The 16,498-nt window shown below is 44.4% G+C and overlaps 2 protein-coding genes across 6 annotated transcripts in view; one reads left to right on the top strand and one right to left on the bottom strand.

The window, feature by feature from the left end:
- Nucleotides 1-23: 23 nt before the first annotated feature.
- Nucleotides 24-11,485, bottom strand: LOC114793627 (uncharacterized). The gene is made up of 6 exons (XM_028985668.1): nt 11,392-11,485; nt 3,265-3,365; nt 2,896-3,043; nt 2,516-2,543; nt 2,365-2,433; nt 24-1,107 (listed from the first exon to the last, which is right to left on the bottom strand). The coding sequence occupies exons 2-6, from the start codon at nt 3,336-3,338 to the stop codon at nt 275-277; spliced, it is 1,152 nt and encodes a 383-aa protein (XP_028841501.1). The 5' UTR covers nt 3,339-3,365; nt 11,392-11,485; the 3' UTR covers nt 24-274.
- The window catches only part of plppr2a (phospholipid phosphatase related 2a), a 33,598-nt gene continuing 20,434 nt past the window's right edge, over nt 3,335-16,498 (top strand). For 3 of the 5 annotated variants that reach the window (XM_028985676.1, XM_028985675.1, XM_028985674.1), the window contains exon 1: nt 14,392-15,634. The gene's annotated coding sequence lies outside the window, so the exon portion shown is untranslated. Of the gene's footprint in view, nt 3,405-10,666; nt 10,772-14,391; nt 15,635-16,498 lie in introns of those variants that run through there. The other 2 variants (XM_028985670.1, XM_028985669.1) reach the window with 2 other exon arrangements.

Raw genomic sequence — 16,498 nt, 5'->3', positions numbered from 1 at the left:
AGATAGATGAATTTCAGACACAGTTTCAGAACAAAAGAAGTTTGTTTATTTCTAAACCTCGTGTTGAAACAAAGAAGAATGCACATTTACACACACATAACTCGTTTAAAATGTGAAACTAAAACCATGTACTCATGTTTTTTTAAAAGTCAATTCTGAATTCTGAAATGATTAGTATTAAAGGCCTTCTCTTGTCAGACAACATGCTCAGAGCACAGAAGGCTCAACAGACTGCAGTTTAGAGAAGTGTCCAGCAGGAGGCATCCAGGAGCCCTCACATGACGGAACAGCACCGGGACGCATTGCATTTAGTGTTTCTGCTTTCTGAACTCACTCTGGGTTCCTCCACCTGCGTGTGCCTCCCAGAGTGAGCTGGGATCTCCACATCTGCACCTTCGTGGCCCTGAATCATATTCTCTTCCCTGGGCGTTATTAGTGTTATTGGTTCAGAAAGGTCTGCTGGATCTCCCGTAGAAATGTTCACGATGTTTGGATCTTCAGTTTTCTTCAGCAGGAGTAATTCTTCTGTTCCAGTCTCTTCATTTTCTCCAACCTTTAGACCTACTCTTTCACTTTTTGGATGAAGTTCTGCTTGGAAGGCTAAGGAACTTTTACAGGCAGGGAGAGGCCCATCAGGTGATTCAGACTTTTTGTCTTTCTTTGGCTCTAATAGTGGAGTGGCGATCCCTCCTTCTTCTAGATTGCCCAAATCAATTTCTGCTGCTGCCTTGATGAAAGTCTGAAAATTCTGTGTGAAGGTCTCATGATTTTCGTCATGTCTGAACATCTCCTCCTCTTCAGTACTTATTTTCTTTTCCATCTTGTTTGACCCATCAACACCTGCTTGCTTCTCCTCCTTTGCTTCTACTTCTGCACTTTCAGACTTTTCTTGCCATGTGGCTTGTAATGTCTGGAGGACATTTGTGGTCTCCTCTGAGATGACAGTTGCTGTGCTGACATGCACTCGCACCTCCAGATGAGATAGCGCCTCATCTTGTTCAACATCAGGGGGCTGGTTATCTGTGCCCCCTGTGGCCAGTGGGATTTCAGCCTCCTCGGTCAGACCTCCCGTTTTCACAACTCTCTCCTCCTGCTGTTCCACCATCACTGCAGGGATGAAACTGAGTGAGTCCAAGTGAAGTGATTGTCATTGTGATACACAGCAGCACAGCACACGGTGCACACAGTGAAATTTGTCCTCTGCATTTAACACATCACCCTGAGTGAGCAGTGGGCAGCCATGACAGGCGCCCGGGGAGCAGTGTGTGGGGACGTTGCTTTGCTCAGTGGCACCTCAGTGGCACCTTTGCGGATCGGGATCAACCTTCTGATTACGGGGCCACTTCCTTAACCCATAGGCCACCACTGCCCCGGTTAATCACAGGTTAATCACTTCCATCAGGAATAATTATGGGACACTTCTCTCTGATACAATCATGACATGCGTATAACTGAAAAAAAATTATAAGTATAGATTCAGAGTTCTAATTATTTAAAAAAAATTAACATCCCAGTAACCCAAATGGGTTTACCTAAAATTGCTAGCCACAACAAACACATTGTTAAAACTCTGTTCATATGAAATATGGAAGAACAATATTTTGGAGCAATTATAGCTGTCCAACAGATAATGTACCAGTGTTTCAATTTTGCAGTTTATCTCACTGGCCCAAAAGGTGTGGATTTCTTTCTGGATGTTTTAAGTAATAATACACATATTTCATATTTTTAGATTAAATATATATTTATTATCCTTCACCCCCAGAGTTGTACGTTGTCATACAAATACACTATTCACATCATTCATGAGTGACCCAGGGGTAAAAGGCCAATAACGCAAGTTTCCGGTAGTGGCCTGCAAGGTCGAGTTAGCGAGTCACGCAAAGCCCATTTCAGCAACGTGGGCCCGATCTCCACATCTCCAGTCCTTCACTGCAGCCGCAAGGCATGCATCAAAAACGAAATAAACAACAGAGAAAGAAGCAGGGGCTATATATAACCCGTGCATACCTCCTACCCTGTGTCTCAACGTACGTATCACACATCGTTAATCAGTTGCCTGGGGCTCGGGGAGGGTTGTAGGGACAGACTTACCGGACAACCCTGCCCAGTGTCCATGTGGAGGATGCCCAGTGGCTGCAGTTTTTTTTTTAAATGCCGGGAGGGTACTTCTACTTACTGACATCACACACTAAGATTACAAGACCGCACATACTCTGTTACTGCTGTGGTGCATATCAAATGGATTTTTCATTCATTCTTCAGATTAAAATATTCATACATTAATGTTGTATTTATGCATGTCTCTCCTTTTTCCTACATCCTTTAGTCACAGTGGCTGACATGAAAAATTCTTCTCAGTACCTGGTCTGCTTTCTTGTCCATCCTGAATGAGGACAGGGGGAGGAGCATCTGGATTCTCAATGGGTTCAGCTACATACAAAGATACACATTAACATCAGTGAGCCACGCTGCTTTAGAAACGGACAGAAATTAAATGACTCAGGACGCCTACCTTGTCTTGTGTCATGATCCATGTATTCCTGATATAATAAACACAGTAATGCTTATTCATGAATCTTTGAGAATGAAAAACATGATTGAAACATCATCTGCAGATGAAAAGGATCTTGTGTTAATTGTCCTACATCTATGTCTGCACTGGAGGAGTTGTTCTTCATCTCATTGTACATGTGTATAGTGGCAATACAATGCATTTATTCATTCCAAACTTCTTTAGTCATCCTGAAGAGGGCGGCTATGAGCCACTTTCTGCTCCGTGTTGAGATTAATCTATAGCTCCTTGCATCTGGCATCATGGGGTGGTGTGGGGTTGTTAAACAGAACGCAAAAAGGTTCCGCAATTTATTTAATAAAAGTGATTGCTTCACTCACTTTGCTGGGTGCTTGCAGGTTTTTTTCTGTAGAGCTTGACTGGCTAACGTTCTCTGTCAGCAAAATGTGTTCTTCCTGGTCTGTTCCTGGGTCAGCAGAGATACTGTAACTGTTCTTTTCTCCTGTGGTATGCAGCTTCAGCTGCGGTCTGATGAATACACAGACATAATGACATATGCATATTGGTCATGAGTTGTCCCTGTTAGTCTAAAAGATCTTCGGAAGTTGTAGACCCCTGAATTACCACATTACCACGCCCGTTGCACAGCAGTGTACCCCCGATTTGTATTCTAAAAGCTTTACAGTTTTCAAAGAAATGCTGTTAAAAGGAAAAGACAGCATGAAGCCAGCTGAAAATGACGGTCGCACCCCTCCATCTGCTCCTCCTGTTTCTGCACCGAGGGTGCAGGAGTGTCTGCAGAGGCGGTGGGGGGAATGTCCATTAGCCACCGGTCCCTCGGGGACTTTCTCTGAGAGAAGGAAGTAGAAATAAGACAGCGAGTAAGAGGGTAAGTAAAGCTTTGTGTCTCGATGAATAAGAAAAGCTAGTAAGGGCAAGGTGTGTTTCTGGTGAAGACCACGGCACCTTATATAACTACAGTCTATGAAAGGACATGTGCACTAGTCTTTCCCTGCAACACACCTTACACTGGGCAAACTTCATAGCGCACCTTCTCTTCCGCGTCCTCCTGCTGCCATTTCAGAGACTCACATTCTGAGAATCGGCCTTATTTTTCGTGACAATAATTATCTACAGCCAGTGAGAAAACCGAATCAAACTCTAACACAAGACATGACTGGAAGAATAATTCTCTGCTCAGTGCATGCTACTCTTGCTGCCCACTGGTTAAAGTGCACGGTGAAACTAAAACTAGGCTGCAAAATCCCTCATTCTAGCCATACTGTGCCATGCAGCGAATTACTTTACAGGAGATGGCTGATTTGGTTTTACCAGCTCTAACCCGCTTCATTATGGATTGATAGAAAGTCTACTCTATCAATAAAACAGCACATAATTACACTGCTACGAGTAATTATTGTTGTCTTCGTTATCAGAGTATACAGCAGTAACTGATTCGCCACTGCATACATCCTCAAGCTTCAGGGTGAGCTGCATTCGAAAATCTTCCCAAAAGGTTGAAAAGTCATGCCAGTGGCTAGTTTGAGACGATCCTGGTTTAATGTAGAAGGTTAATTTACTGCAATTGGCTGGCTTCTCAGTTGACACTGCTCTGCTTCATCCAGTTCTACTCTACAGGGTGGGCCATTTATATGGATTCACCTTGACAATCCAACACAATCCAACACATTGAACACATTTTATAAGTGGTCAGAAACTTGTAAATAACTAATGAAAGAAAGTTACGTTAAAACCAAGCATACCATTGTTTTTCTTGTGAAATTACCAATAAATTTGATGTGTCACATGACCCTCTTCCTATTGAAAAAACAAAAGTTGGATCCAAGATGGCCGACTTCAAAATGGCCACTATGGTCACCACCCATCTTGAAAAGTTTGCCCCCTCACATAAACTAATGTGCAACAAACAGGACGTTAATGTCACCAACCATTCCCATTTTATTAAGGTGTATCCATATAAATGGCCCACCCTGTATAACCAGGGAATAAAACGCAGCACGGTTGGTCCCAAAATGGTCTTGATTAGATCTGAGTCTCGCAAATGTAAGGAAATGCAATGGTAGTTGTTGAGCCAGGTACAAACACTCTGGGTTTGGGCAATCAGCACAAAAAGAGACCTTGAATGATCTCCCGATTTGATTCGATTATCAATACCTCGATTATTGATGCATGCCATACATTTTTCTACACGTGACACCGCTTTCAGACAGAACACAGCATGCGCTGTGCTCGCCGGAAAGTTTGCGTATTCTCTCGAAAAACAGCAAGTGGGGGCCAAGCACAAAATTAGCCGTGGTTTTCTAAACTCCCGGTAAGGCGATAATGTCGTGTTGTAGATCTTTGCCGGCAGGGTAGGAAGGGGCAGAGCGAACACTGGCCTGCTTCGATTCTATTGGTCGCACAAAAATGCGTAACGGCACGCAGTGGTCAACAAATTTCAACTTTGACCGAAACTCCTTCACAGAGCAGCGCTGTACACAGATCAGGCCACCGTTGCCAAAAAACCACCAAGCACCGTCATTATGATGTAATCGATTATGTTCTGCACTGAATTGATGCAGAATCGTCCACGCCTGCATTGCGATGCACCGATTAAAAGGTTCATGTAAAATGTCAGTAAAACACAACTGTGAAATTATGTTGGGTGACTTGCTTTTGTGCCTCCGTCCATACAGTGCCATGTATTTAACATACAGTACCGTGTATTTTACAATATATTACATGTATTTTTCTAATGGCATGAAATACCTACTCTTTACAATGGATTTCATTCTGTGACTGACGGACTTCCATCAAGGACGGAAATTTCAATTTGTGCAATTTGAGGTTAATCTAGGCACAAGTACTGGACCAAATACGACCAAAAAGTACTGCTTTCTTAGTTTAATATAAAGACTTCATTGTCATTGAACAATCATACTTAATACAACAGTACCAGATTGTGTCCTGTCCACCACCCCTCACTGCAAAATGCCAAAATCAAGAATAGAAAATTAAAAGGTAGTACAACAGTGAAAATAGAATAAAGACACACATAACGCAAACGTAACGTAACATAATAAATACAAATCTGTACAAGTGTAAATAAGAGAGATAAGAGAGGTATGAATTGCACGAAATTTTCTTGAAGCTGAATTATAGGTATATTGAGTTAACCCTCATGAGACATTTTGAGAGTGCCGAGGATGCTTCCACAACCTTTAGTGTTTTGACCATGAAGTCAATTAAAAATACAGCACACACGAAAGGGGGGAACATTCTTTGCCGCTGTGATTAAAAATAATGATTGATTCCTGGAGCTCACACCTCAAGGACTTGTTCTTTGTTCTTGCAAGGCTTCGTAATGCTCCTGTTGCCATGGCAACATTGCCCACTGACACACTTCAACCATAACAGTCTTCCAGTGCAGCTGCTTTTATTGTCTTTTTTTCCCTCCCTTCAAACATTTCAATAATGAAAAAGAGCTGAAGGTGGGAGCCTGCTGTTCGAAGGTCCTGCTGTGGGTTTGGCCATCAAAACACTGTGATGATTATAACTTTGATATATATGTATGATACTACACCCTGCCTCTCTGAAATATCTTTTCGTATCTATATAACGCCCCTGAAAGAGCCTTATCAATATGACAGAGGGCACAGTGTCATATTGTAATGACATAATTACAATGCATACAATAATATGAAATCTCACAGAAATATCATGTATGATGTCACATCATATTGTCTAATTAGCTCATGTGAAATGGTCCTCTGTTTTCTTAAGCCCCTTTCATCAATTTCCCTAAAAAAAAAAAAAACATTTTACTGAATATGCGAATGTACATTTACACTGAGTTCAATTAAAAATACACTACCTGTAGCAGTTATGGAGACTAAGATGGAGCCATATTTAGTATTTGTTGTTTCAGGAGAAAGTCAAGTATCCATTCATGAGATGCTCATTAACAAGTTATTGTCACTGTGAACAACAGCACAGAACATGGTGACACAACAAAATGTGTCCTCTGCATTTAACCCATCACCCTTGGTGAGCAGTGGGCAGCCATGACAGGTGCCCGGGCAGCAGTGTGTGGGGACAGTGCTTTGCTCAGTGGCACCTCAGTGGTACTTTGGCGTATCGGGATTGAAACCGGTAACCTTCAGATTACGGGTCTGCATCCTAACCCGCTAGGCCACTGCTGCTCCAACACGAGTGAATGATAATAAAGTGTTCAGCATAAACCTTCAGGACTGTTGGAGACCGTCCCCGTTAAGGGGACTTAAGGTGGTGGAGTGAAGCCAAGAGTGTGAAATTCTGTCATCACAGCAAAATCTCCCTGCTTTGCAAAAAGACTCAAATGTTTAACTTTTTGCCTTGATGCTAATTCTTTTTAAAATTATTATTATTACATAACCTCACGTGTGTTATTTCATAGTCTTGTGTCTGTGGTTGTGTTCTTTAAAGTAAAAATGCAAGACCTATAAATGAGTAGGTGCATTCAAACTTTGGCCTGGTAGTAAATATCATTTAAAAAAAAATTATCTCATTTTTTGAACAGAGGCAGAATTAATTGACAATAACTGCCCTTGTGTTAACCCTTTCTGAGCAACTAAAGCTGATAGCTGAGTGCAACTGAAGCTTTCCTCATTCTATTATATATATATTGCAACAAACGAGTAATTACGCATAAAGAGTTTATTTGTGGCTTGTAGTGACCTCTGGGATTTGGGAACACGGCAGTCATAAAATCGCAAGCCGCCTCATTTCAGCCCAATTGCATTTTATTGAACTCCTAACCTATTATTCAACCAGTGGGGGTCTCAGCTGGAAACACCAGCAGGGACATGCAGGGGCAGGGCCTGCACGTGCCCAGACGGCACCACCCACCGGTACTTCCCGGGGGGCGGCAGGGAGCAATGCAGGAAGTGTCAGAATGGACGTGCAGAGACAGGGCCAGCACGAACGCGGAAGGTTCGGCCCTGATTCTTGTGTGCCGGATGCTGGAGGGGCCGATACGGACGTGCCGCCAGCCAGAGGGTCCGGGTCCTCCAGTGGGAGGGAGGACCACTAGCGACAGCGGTGCCGGAGCCCTGTGGTTGCCACCGCCATCCCCCTCTCTGGCCCCGGGGCCATGGGGCTGTCACAGCAGGTGCCCATGCACCTGATTAGGGAGTCCCAATCCAATGCACCGGGCACCAATTGGGCTTAATGGATTGGGACTCCCATAAAACCGGAGTGCAGCCGGTGGACGACGGCTGCAACATTCCAGTGGATGCAGTGGACACTGATATTTGCTTTACTATTTATTTCTGTTCCTGGCAATGGCCACATGCTTGCGGGTTTGGTTTTGTTTGTCCCCTTTGTTTCGGCCCTCGTGCCGTTTGTTCTTTGTGTTCGTTAATAAATCCCAGTTGCTCGATGTCCCATATCTGCGCTTCCTTCCCCCGTCAGCCCGCAGACGTGACACTTCCTGTTTGAAGTAGGTTATGTGACTTGTTCTGTTGTTTACATGCTTAACATCGCTGCTTTGTAGTGTTAAGAATGACTAATATTTGCAATGCTGCCTTTTTTATGAAATAAGTTCCCCTAAGAAGCTTTCTTCTGTAAAGGAAATAAACTGGGACAAATTTCACTCTTAGTAACCATATTTGGTGACATTATAAGGCAAATATGCATTAAAACATTGAGATTTCTTAACCGGGCTTAAGACGATTTAAAGGTAGACAAGATAACACCAATTATATTTGTTGTCTAAAGCCTGGTGTGTCGGAGTGTTTGGCTCACATTAGTTCACTGAACTGCTATTATTATTCACCAGAGGGTATCATCTTGCTGTCAGAGCCGGGTTTCTCTTCGTTGGGTGAGATCAGCGGCACAAGTGAAAATGAGAAGCAACATCATCTGCTCTGCTTCGCTGGCTCATCTCTGACAAACGTCTGATTACAATAATTGGGCTTATGTGTTCCAGGGAATAGGAGTTTGCTGCAGAGTTGATTAAACGCTTAACTTTTAAACCACTGCCTGTGCCTCATGCTCGTATTCCATCGTTTCTCCGCAGGCCTACACACCCCGCTCGTCGTTTGGAATTTAGAAGTGCATGCGTCCCTCTTTCATCTAGCTTTCCTAGAACAATAACAGCTCTTGCATGGCATGTGAAATGGTATTTATGATACAGCAGTGTTAATGTTGAACGGCGCTTTTCTGAAAAGTGCAGCTCGACACACTAAGCTTGGGGCTTGATTGGATTTATAGGATCCCATAAACAACCTAACTTACTGAGATCAGATCTCATTACTTCCATTTAATCGCTGCTCCTAGGGGGGAATTCGTTCTCGGGGGAACTCCTCAGGTGGAGTGTTCCTATAATTGTGTTCCTAGAACTACTCAGTCCCAGAGGACGTTTTCAAGCCAGGCGGGTCGACTATAAGATACAATGAGAGACACATGAGACAAAAATGACCTGTGAATCCGGTGACAACATGTATCTGTGAAGGTTCTCAGCCATCCAGGTCATGGTTATCTCCAAAAAGGTTGTTTTACCAGTGAAATAACATTTATTATATTGTTTACAGTTCCACATTATATCTGCAAGTCCATTAACATGGAATTTTTTGGTTCTACCTGCTGAGGAATCATTTTTCTGTATTCTTTATAAATGCAGTAACTACGTGTAACAGGGGCAGTGGTGGCCTAGCGGGTAGGAACTCGAGCGATGCGGGTTCAAATCGCAAAACACCAAGGGGCCACCGAGGTCCCCTTGATCAAGGCACCGTCCCCACACACTGCTCCAAGGTCGCCTGTCATGGCTGCCCACTGCTCACCAAGGGTGATGGTTAAAAGCAGAGGACACATTTTGTCGTGTCACCGTTTGCTGTGCTTGCTGCGTATTACAACGGCAAAACTATCATTGCCATAAAGGGCACCAGCCCGTCCAGAATGAAAAATAAATGAACCAGCAGACACACCCACCAATGTAATCAGATCAACTTAACCTCTTTAAGTACATGATAGTACATTCACGTTTTTGACGAGATAGCACATCTACTAAGACTCTAAGAGTCAAATGCAGACGTCGGAATGTCATTGGCCCGTCTTTAAAACCTGACACGTGCCAGTCTTCAGTAGTATGTGTGACCATCTTAAGTTTGCCAACACTGAAAGCATTAAAGTATTCGCATTAAGTATTCATCCTGTGTTTACAAACCGTTCCGCGGCTCATCCGTTAATCCAGGATGTTCGGCTCTTTTCCCACTGCGATCAAACCAAACGGGTTTTTAAAGACGCATGCGAGAAGTGGAGTGTAAACAGAAGCGCTCTGTGTGCCCAGTATCTACAGTACCTTCACTACATAGAGAGATGGTCACCTGTACTGTCTTTCAGGAACTCGGTGTTAAATGGAACAAAGGGGGCGTGTTTTACGATGGATTTTTCTCTCACTCTCTCTTGCTTGCCTGATATATAGAACATATACTGAATACCGGGAGCAGTTTTCATAAGTGGGACTCCTGCTTTTGCAGCAACGGGGCCTGTGGGACGGCCACAGGCCTGTGAATAATGTAACGGCAAAAATGCGCTCTCCGAGCGGAGCGGTGGCCATTTTCTCTTTCTGCCAAGCAGACCGATTGGCAGGCCGGGCCGCCATGGAACGAATCAGTGAGAGCGACTATGGCTGTCACATCGTGCCCATCTGTCACAGCGCATCGAGCTGATTCACCGCTCGCGAATCCGTGGGGCTCAACTGAACAGTCACGAGCCACACAAGCACAGCGAAAAATGAGCCACCAGTTTTAAACCTGAATGGCTTTAAGATATTAAACACAAAGTCACAAATCCATAACAACTATACGTAACAACTCCATCGATGAAATGAATGTGCAGACCATGCATAATTAACATTTTAATGCATTTTACGTGACCACGGGCAATTGGTCTGGGTCGAGACGGAGCTGATGGATATGGAAGTGGACGTGGGTCTCGGCTGCCATGATATAAGCTAATTCCGCCGTGCATGCCAACGCGGGCGTGCATCACATTGCGCCGAGTGGAAGATTCTTATCGCGCCGTATCCACAACACACCATGCAGCCCTCAAGGCCCATATACAGGGCCACTAATAAGCCTGTCTGATTGCATATCCGTCTCAATTACGCAGGGCGCAGCATGAAACTGCCAACACGTCCATGGGGCAAGGTCACCTGGGGCTGCCAAAGCATGCCGGAATAAAGGAGGACGGCAAGAAATCTGTCTAAAACATGAGGTGAGGGGCGGGTTGGATGAGATAGGAAGATGTGTATTGCGTATTAAAGCCACATCTAGAAAGCCAGGCCATTTCCGGAGCAACCTCCACCCTTCGTGCCCACATTGAACACTGGAACCCTTTATTAATTGGTGGCCAGTAATGCAACTTCCCCCACGTCTCTTTCGCAGTCGCAAATGGAGAAGCCCTGATTCCATATAAATGTGAGAGGTATGAGTGGGCAGTAGCCTAGTGGGTAACACACTCGCTTATGAACCAGAGGACCCAGGTTCAAACCCCACTTACTACCATCGCGTCCCTGAGCACGACACTTAACCCTCAATTGCTCCAGGCGGGGGGGACTGTCCCTGTAACTACTTATTGTAAGTCGCTCTGGATAAATATGTAAATGAGAGGATTTAACATGAACTGTTACTCAAGCCGCAAATAGCCACGTTCTCTCACGCAAAAGCCTCATTTAGCCGCAATTGGCTTCTTTAATGTAGGCCGTTGGTTGTAAAACCCTCTTTTACGCCTCAATATTAAATGTTGTAATAAGTTAGCGGACGAGTAAAAAAAAAAAAAAAAAGCTGCAGCGATACCGGCGTAAGTGTGTGATTTAACCGGAAACCGGCTTTTACCTGGCGGGTCTCCGGTGCGCTGGCGTGTGCAGGCCCCGCGGGAGCGTTTTTTCACGGAGTCTCGAACCGGCGCGCCGGTCGGTTAAAAAGTCGGTTGGACGCGGGCGCGCGCGCGCGCGCGGGCGGACGGGCGGGCGCGCGCTTCTTTATTTACTTAATGACGCGCCAGGCGGCCTTCCAGATCCTTCCATGTGCGGCGAGACTTGCAGTTTACATTTACGGCGTTTACCGGACGCCCTTATCCAGACGAAAGACTCGGGGTTAAGTGTCTTGCTCAGGGACACAAGGGTAGTAAGTGGGATTTGAACCCGGGTCTTCTCGTGTGTTGCCCTACTAGGCTACTACCAACACACTAGATTTCTCAACAACAACAAAAAAGGGTCCGAGTTTAGAGTCTCTGCCGTATTACAACGCCAACATCCTACAAGCGTGTTCCTACTGCAACAAACACCGCACATACGGTGTGATGCTGAATGTGAAAAATAACATTTTTAAACATGCATACATGCTAATACTGTTAATATAAATATTCTACAATGCCAAATAATGCATTATTTAATTATTCGGTTGCAATTCCATGTTTTTTTTTTTTGCACCTTAAGGTGATATTTTATCATTAAAGCATTTTATTGTCATATTACCAGTTATGCATTATTATGCAATACTCAGAACAAATACGTTTAAGATAGAAAATAGTAACACACACTATTTGCAAGCACTCGTATATAAAGTCTATATAAAGTCCATGTGTACATACACAGAGTATGTCTGAGTCCAGATGGTATGTAAAATTGCATAGTGAAGCATAAAATGGTCCTAAAACAATTATTGCCACTTTTAATAGCTTGTCACAACTGTGGATATTTTTCTTTGATAGGATATCAAGCCGAGTTGTTGCATGGCATTTTTTTTGCTCTGCTGTCCAACAAAGATTGGTAATGGGGTAGATGAAACAGCAGGAGTTGATGAAATTTGCATTATTCAGTTGGGTTATTGAAATTAATTTTGCAGCTGCTTTATGAACAGATCCACGAGGAATTATGGAAATTGTTATATATGGGTGTTGCTCACAACTGACTTGCAGGGATTAACCTGTTTGACCTCAGACAGGCAAAGCATACAGAATGGCCTCATTAAAAAAAAAAAAAAATGCTTTCCGTTTCACATGTTCTGTCTCTATGACCCATCTGGTTCTGGGGGACCCATCTGGTTCTTGTGGCCAAGAGATCTGTGTCATCTCAGTGTGAACAACAATCGTGCAGGAGCTTGAGCGATTGTCCTTTTCAGCCTGAATTGTGCCGCTCAGTGTGAGGGTTGATGACGAATTCCTACCCTCCCGGGTGTCAGAAAAGAGTGTCAAGGTTAATGGCCATATTGTCAAAGGCCGCTTCTGTTGGCGCCGACAGCAACTTTCTCGTGTACGACGCTGTAAGCAGCTGAGTCTGGGAGGGAGATGCGAGGGTCCATGGAACGTTCTCCTTCTCGTTTGGGGGAGGAGATGCTGTTAATGCCATATAGACACACGTCGGCTGTATTGTGAGCGATACAGTAGGGTGCTTTGGCGAATGAAAAGGCGGGGCTCTTGCTTGGCTGGACAGTGTGCATCTGCATTCATGATTGTTTCTTGTCCCGCTGTGCCTGGTTTCTTTGGTGTGCGTGTACACTAAACAGTATTATTATACACGTTTTCTGTTTGCACACGCACGCTCTAGATCTTCTGAGTGTTCTAGGTTCTTTTGGGTGACAAGATATTAAAGCGAAAATGTGATTTCATGTGCTTTAATCGTCTGCGTTTCTGATGGAAAGCTCTATGCCTCTGGAGGGAGTCGAGACACAATGTGGGAGTGCATGGAATGGGCTGTAAGTGAACTGTTATCTGAACAAAGAAACGGAGAAATCTTCATTTCTCCCACACAATGCAGCAAAACAGCAAAACGCTAACAGATTAGAACTTACTAATTAAAAAAACTTAAAAAGTGGTGAGTAATTAAATGCCGTAGTGAACTAAACAAGGTATTTTCAGTGATAGATATCTTAAAGCACTTACGTAAGTCCGGCAAGTGTTGATGATGTAGTAGGGGGTACAACGTTAAAACTGCGTTGATCAATGTCACGGTCAGCCTGTCTGGACGATGGGCTACGTGTTTGCAGTCCCTTTAGAGCCTCATTCGTCTTGGCCTGCGCTGACATGAATGGCCCCTGCGAACAAATTGGCGTCCGAGTGTTGACAAAGCCTCAGCGGAGCTCAGATCCTTTTTTTTTAAAAGAACGTAGGAGACAACTGAGGGAATGTGTGTGCTCAGAAGTGGACTTGAAGCAGAATGTGATTGTAGTACATGTTAGAGAATTGATTCTGGAGACTGCCAAACTCAAAATCATAAAGACTGTGATTCAATATATAATAACTATAGGCCACTGCCATCTTATTTGGGATTTTACTTGTTGGAGCATTAGATTAATTGGAGGTTAGGTGTTTGTAGGTTGTTTTTTTTTGTCTGTGTAAAATACAGCAGTGTCTGGGGTATGTCAGTGCAGTAACTGTAAAGCCACGTAACCCCCCAACCCCTCCATCCCACTGTAATTATCTGTGATCCAAGCCCATAACATTGCAAAGATGTCCTACGAGACTAAAATCTAATGTGCCATAAATCAGAGGGCCATTCACACCCGGGTAGGTAGAACGTCATGGGGGGATTGGTATTGTGCACATGTGGACAAATGCTAACACATGCCACACTACGTAGATATCTTAAATCTTTTGCTCTCGTCTTGTATGCAGGTCGAGTTTAAATATGGAATTAATTTTTTAATTAATCTCGGTCTGAAAGCACTTCTGTATATCACATGACACCCCCACCCAAAAGCAGCCATAGAGGCAGATGAACGTAATCCTGTGAAAGTGTAAAAGGGTCATAAATTTGGACCATTAATGTTTTAACTCTCTTAGAAGACAATCTGGGAGTTCAGAACTCCCTTTCCCTTTTAATGTCTGAGATTCTGCTTATATAGTCGGGTTGGAGAGAAGGCTGATCCCAGGTCTGCAGAAGACACTAATTGACTTCCGATGCTGGAGGCACCTCAATAACAAGACTCCAATCATAGTGACTCATAAGTCTTGGCAATTTTTTTGAGATTGTGGCGTAGTGGTTTGACAATAATATACTTTGATGCTAAATTGAATCGGGCTTGCCCTTGGACATAACCGCATGGGATGTGGTAACAGTGTAAATACAGAGTGGGTTTTAGTCTTCATTCAGCAGCACTGAGTGAGGTTGTTCAATTTTTTCCTCTGAACTGTCCCAAATCCCTGAGCTAAGCGTGATGCCTCACCTTACAAATGAATTTCAGCGTCATGATTTAAATATATGTAAATTTCGTGCCATGTAAATATTTTTCTTGACTTTCTTATGTCTATGCTTTGTATGCTGTGCATCTGTTTTTCACCATGCGACATTTCCTGTCTGAAATTGACCAGCTTCAACACGGCTGTCTCGAAGAACTGAATGTGAACCCCTGACCTGCATCATCAGACCTTCATGGAGATGATCAATGCCCATCTATCACCGACTCCTCCCAGCCTGCCTCGGGCATGGGAAAGAGCGAGGGGGAGAGGACGGGATAGGGCAGGAGAGGGACAACGGGCTTTGAATACAAATGAGTTTTGCTCCAGAGCACAAAGACACCCCCCCCTCACCCTCTCTATCCCTCTCTCTCATTCTCGCTCTCCATCTCTCATACGACCACATGCGCACTCTCACTCCCTCTTCCTTCCACTCTTTCACACACACACACACACACACACACACTCATGTAGACTCTTCTGCAGGAGTGTAGTAAGGAGGTGCCAGATTGCAGTTGTTTGCATCCGTGTGCAGGAGAGCTGCCATTTGAGAAGACTAATTATTCCAGGCGTGTGTGTGTGTGTGTGTGTGTGTGTGAGAGAGAGAGAGAGAGACGGGGGGAGCTGCTGCCTCCTCCTCGTCTAGAGCCCCCTACTCAGCACTGTGTGTGTGTGTGTGTGTGTGTGTGTGTGCATGAGCGTCTGTGTGTGTGTGTGCGTTTGAGGAGACAGTGCGGCGAACTGGAGCAAGGCAGCGGGAGCGAGAGGGAAGGACAGAGAGTCTGGAACTGTCTCCCTGCGCTTCGGACACCGAGGAGGCAGATGGGCAGACGGACAGACATGGGAGCGTAGGAATCCATCGCCACGGCGACAGACGAGCGCGGCCGCAGCATGCTGTGTGAGGTGAGTGGTGTGCCTCTCCGCCGTCTGCCTGGCTGCCTTTTAAGCACATATCAAAGCCCATTCTGCAGGGTAGCAAGCTGCAGGCTTTGTCTCGGTCCACTTGCACAGTCAGGACAACGTATACATGTGGAGTCGTTCAGTCAGGCACGGAGAAAGAGAGACAGACAGGAGGATGGAGGACGCGGTTGAGGAAGAACCTCTAGTTCTGTGGGTAGTGACAGGAGGCTTTTGCTCCGGTGTCCCCCAAACGTCACTTTCTAATTACCCAGCGGAGTCAAAAATCCATCAGGCATTTATATTCACCCCCCTCTCGCTCATTCTCTCTCTGTTCGCACTGCCTTCTCTAATAGCCTCGCTATTAATAGCTGATGAAGGGTGTCAGCAGGTGTATACATTGACCATGCATGTGAAGGGTGCCGCGTTGTGAAGATGGATGCCATCTTACATTCGAGACAGAAACAATAATGCAACAGACCATACACACGCACACACACACACACGTTCTGCCCAACAACAAGGGCAGAAGAGTTAACATTGCAGTTGCAAGCTAGTGGGTCCTCCAGCATTGAAAGCAATACACTGTAATTGCAATTTGCAGTTTTTTAAAACCAAATGGTGAGCGTAAAATGCACCAAAATCTAGATTTTAAACCCAAGCATGCTCATCCTGAAGGACATCAAGTCATGTGGGCCAGTGTTTCTTCCCGTGGTCATCATCAGGTGTATGTTTTTATTCTAAAGAAGTGTATTTAATGTGGAATAAAATGTTATTCGGTTCGAATAGAAAAGTATGATGTTTCTGATTATTAATAATAATGCAGTAATAAAAAGAATATAACGACTGAAATAATGACAAACAATGTTC

Source organism: Denticeps clupeoides, chromosome 7, assembly GCF_900700375.1.
Source record: "Denticeps clupeoides chromosome 7, fDenClu1.1, whole genome shotgun sequence".
Classification (NCBI taxonomy): domain Eukaryota; kingdom Metazoa; phylum Chordata; class Actinopteri; order Clupeiformes; family Denticipitidae; genus Denticeps; species Denticeps clupeoides.
The sequence above is the reverse complement of the archived record's forward strand: the minus strand, read 5'-3'. Positions and strand labels throughout refer to the sequence as shown.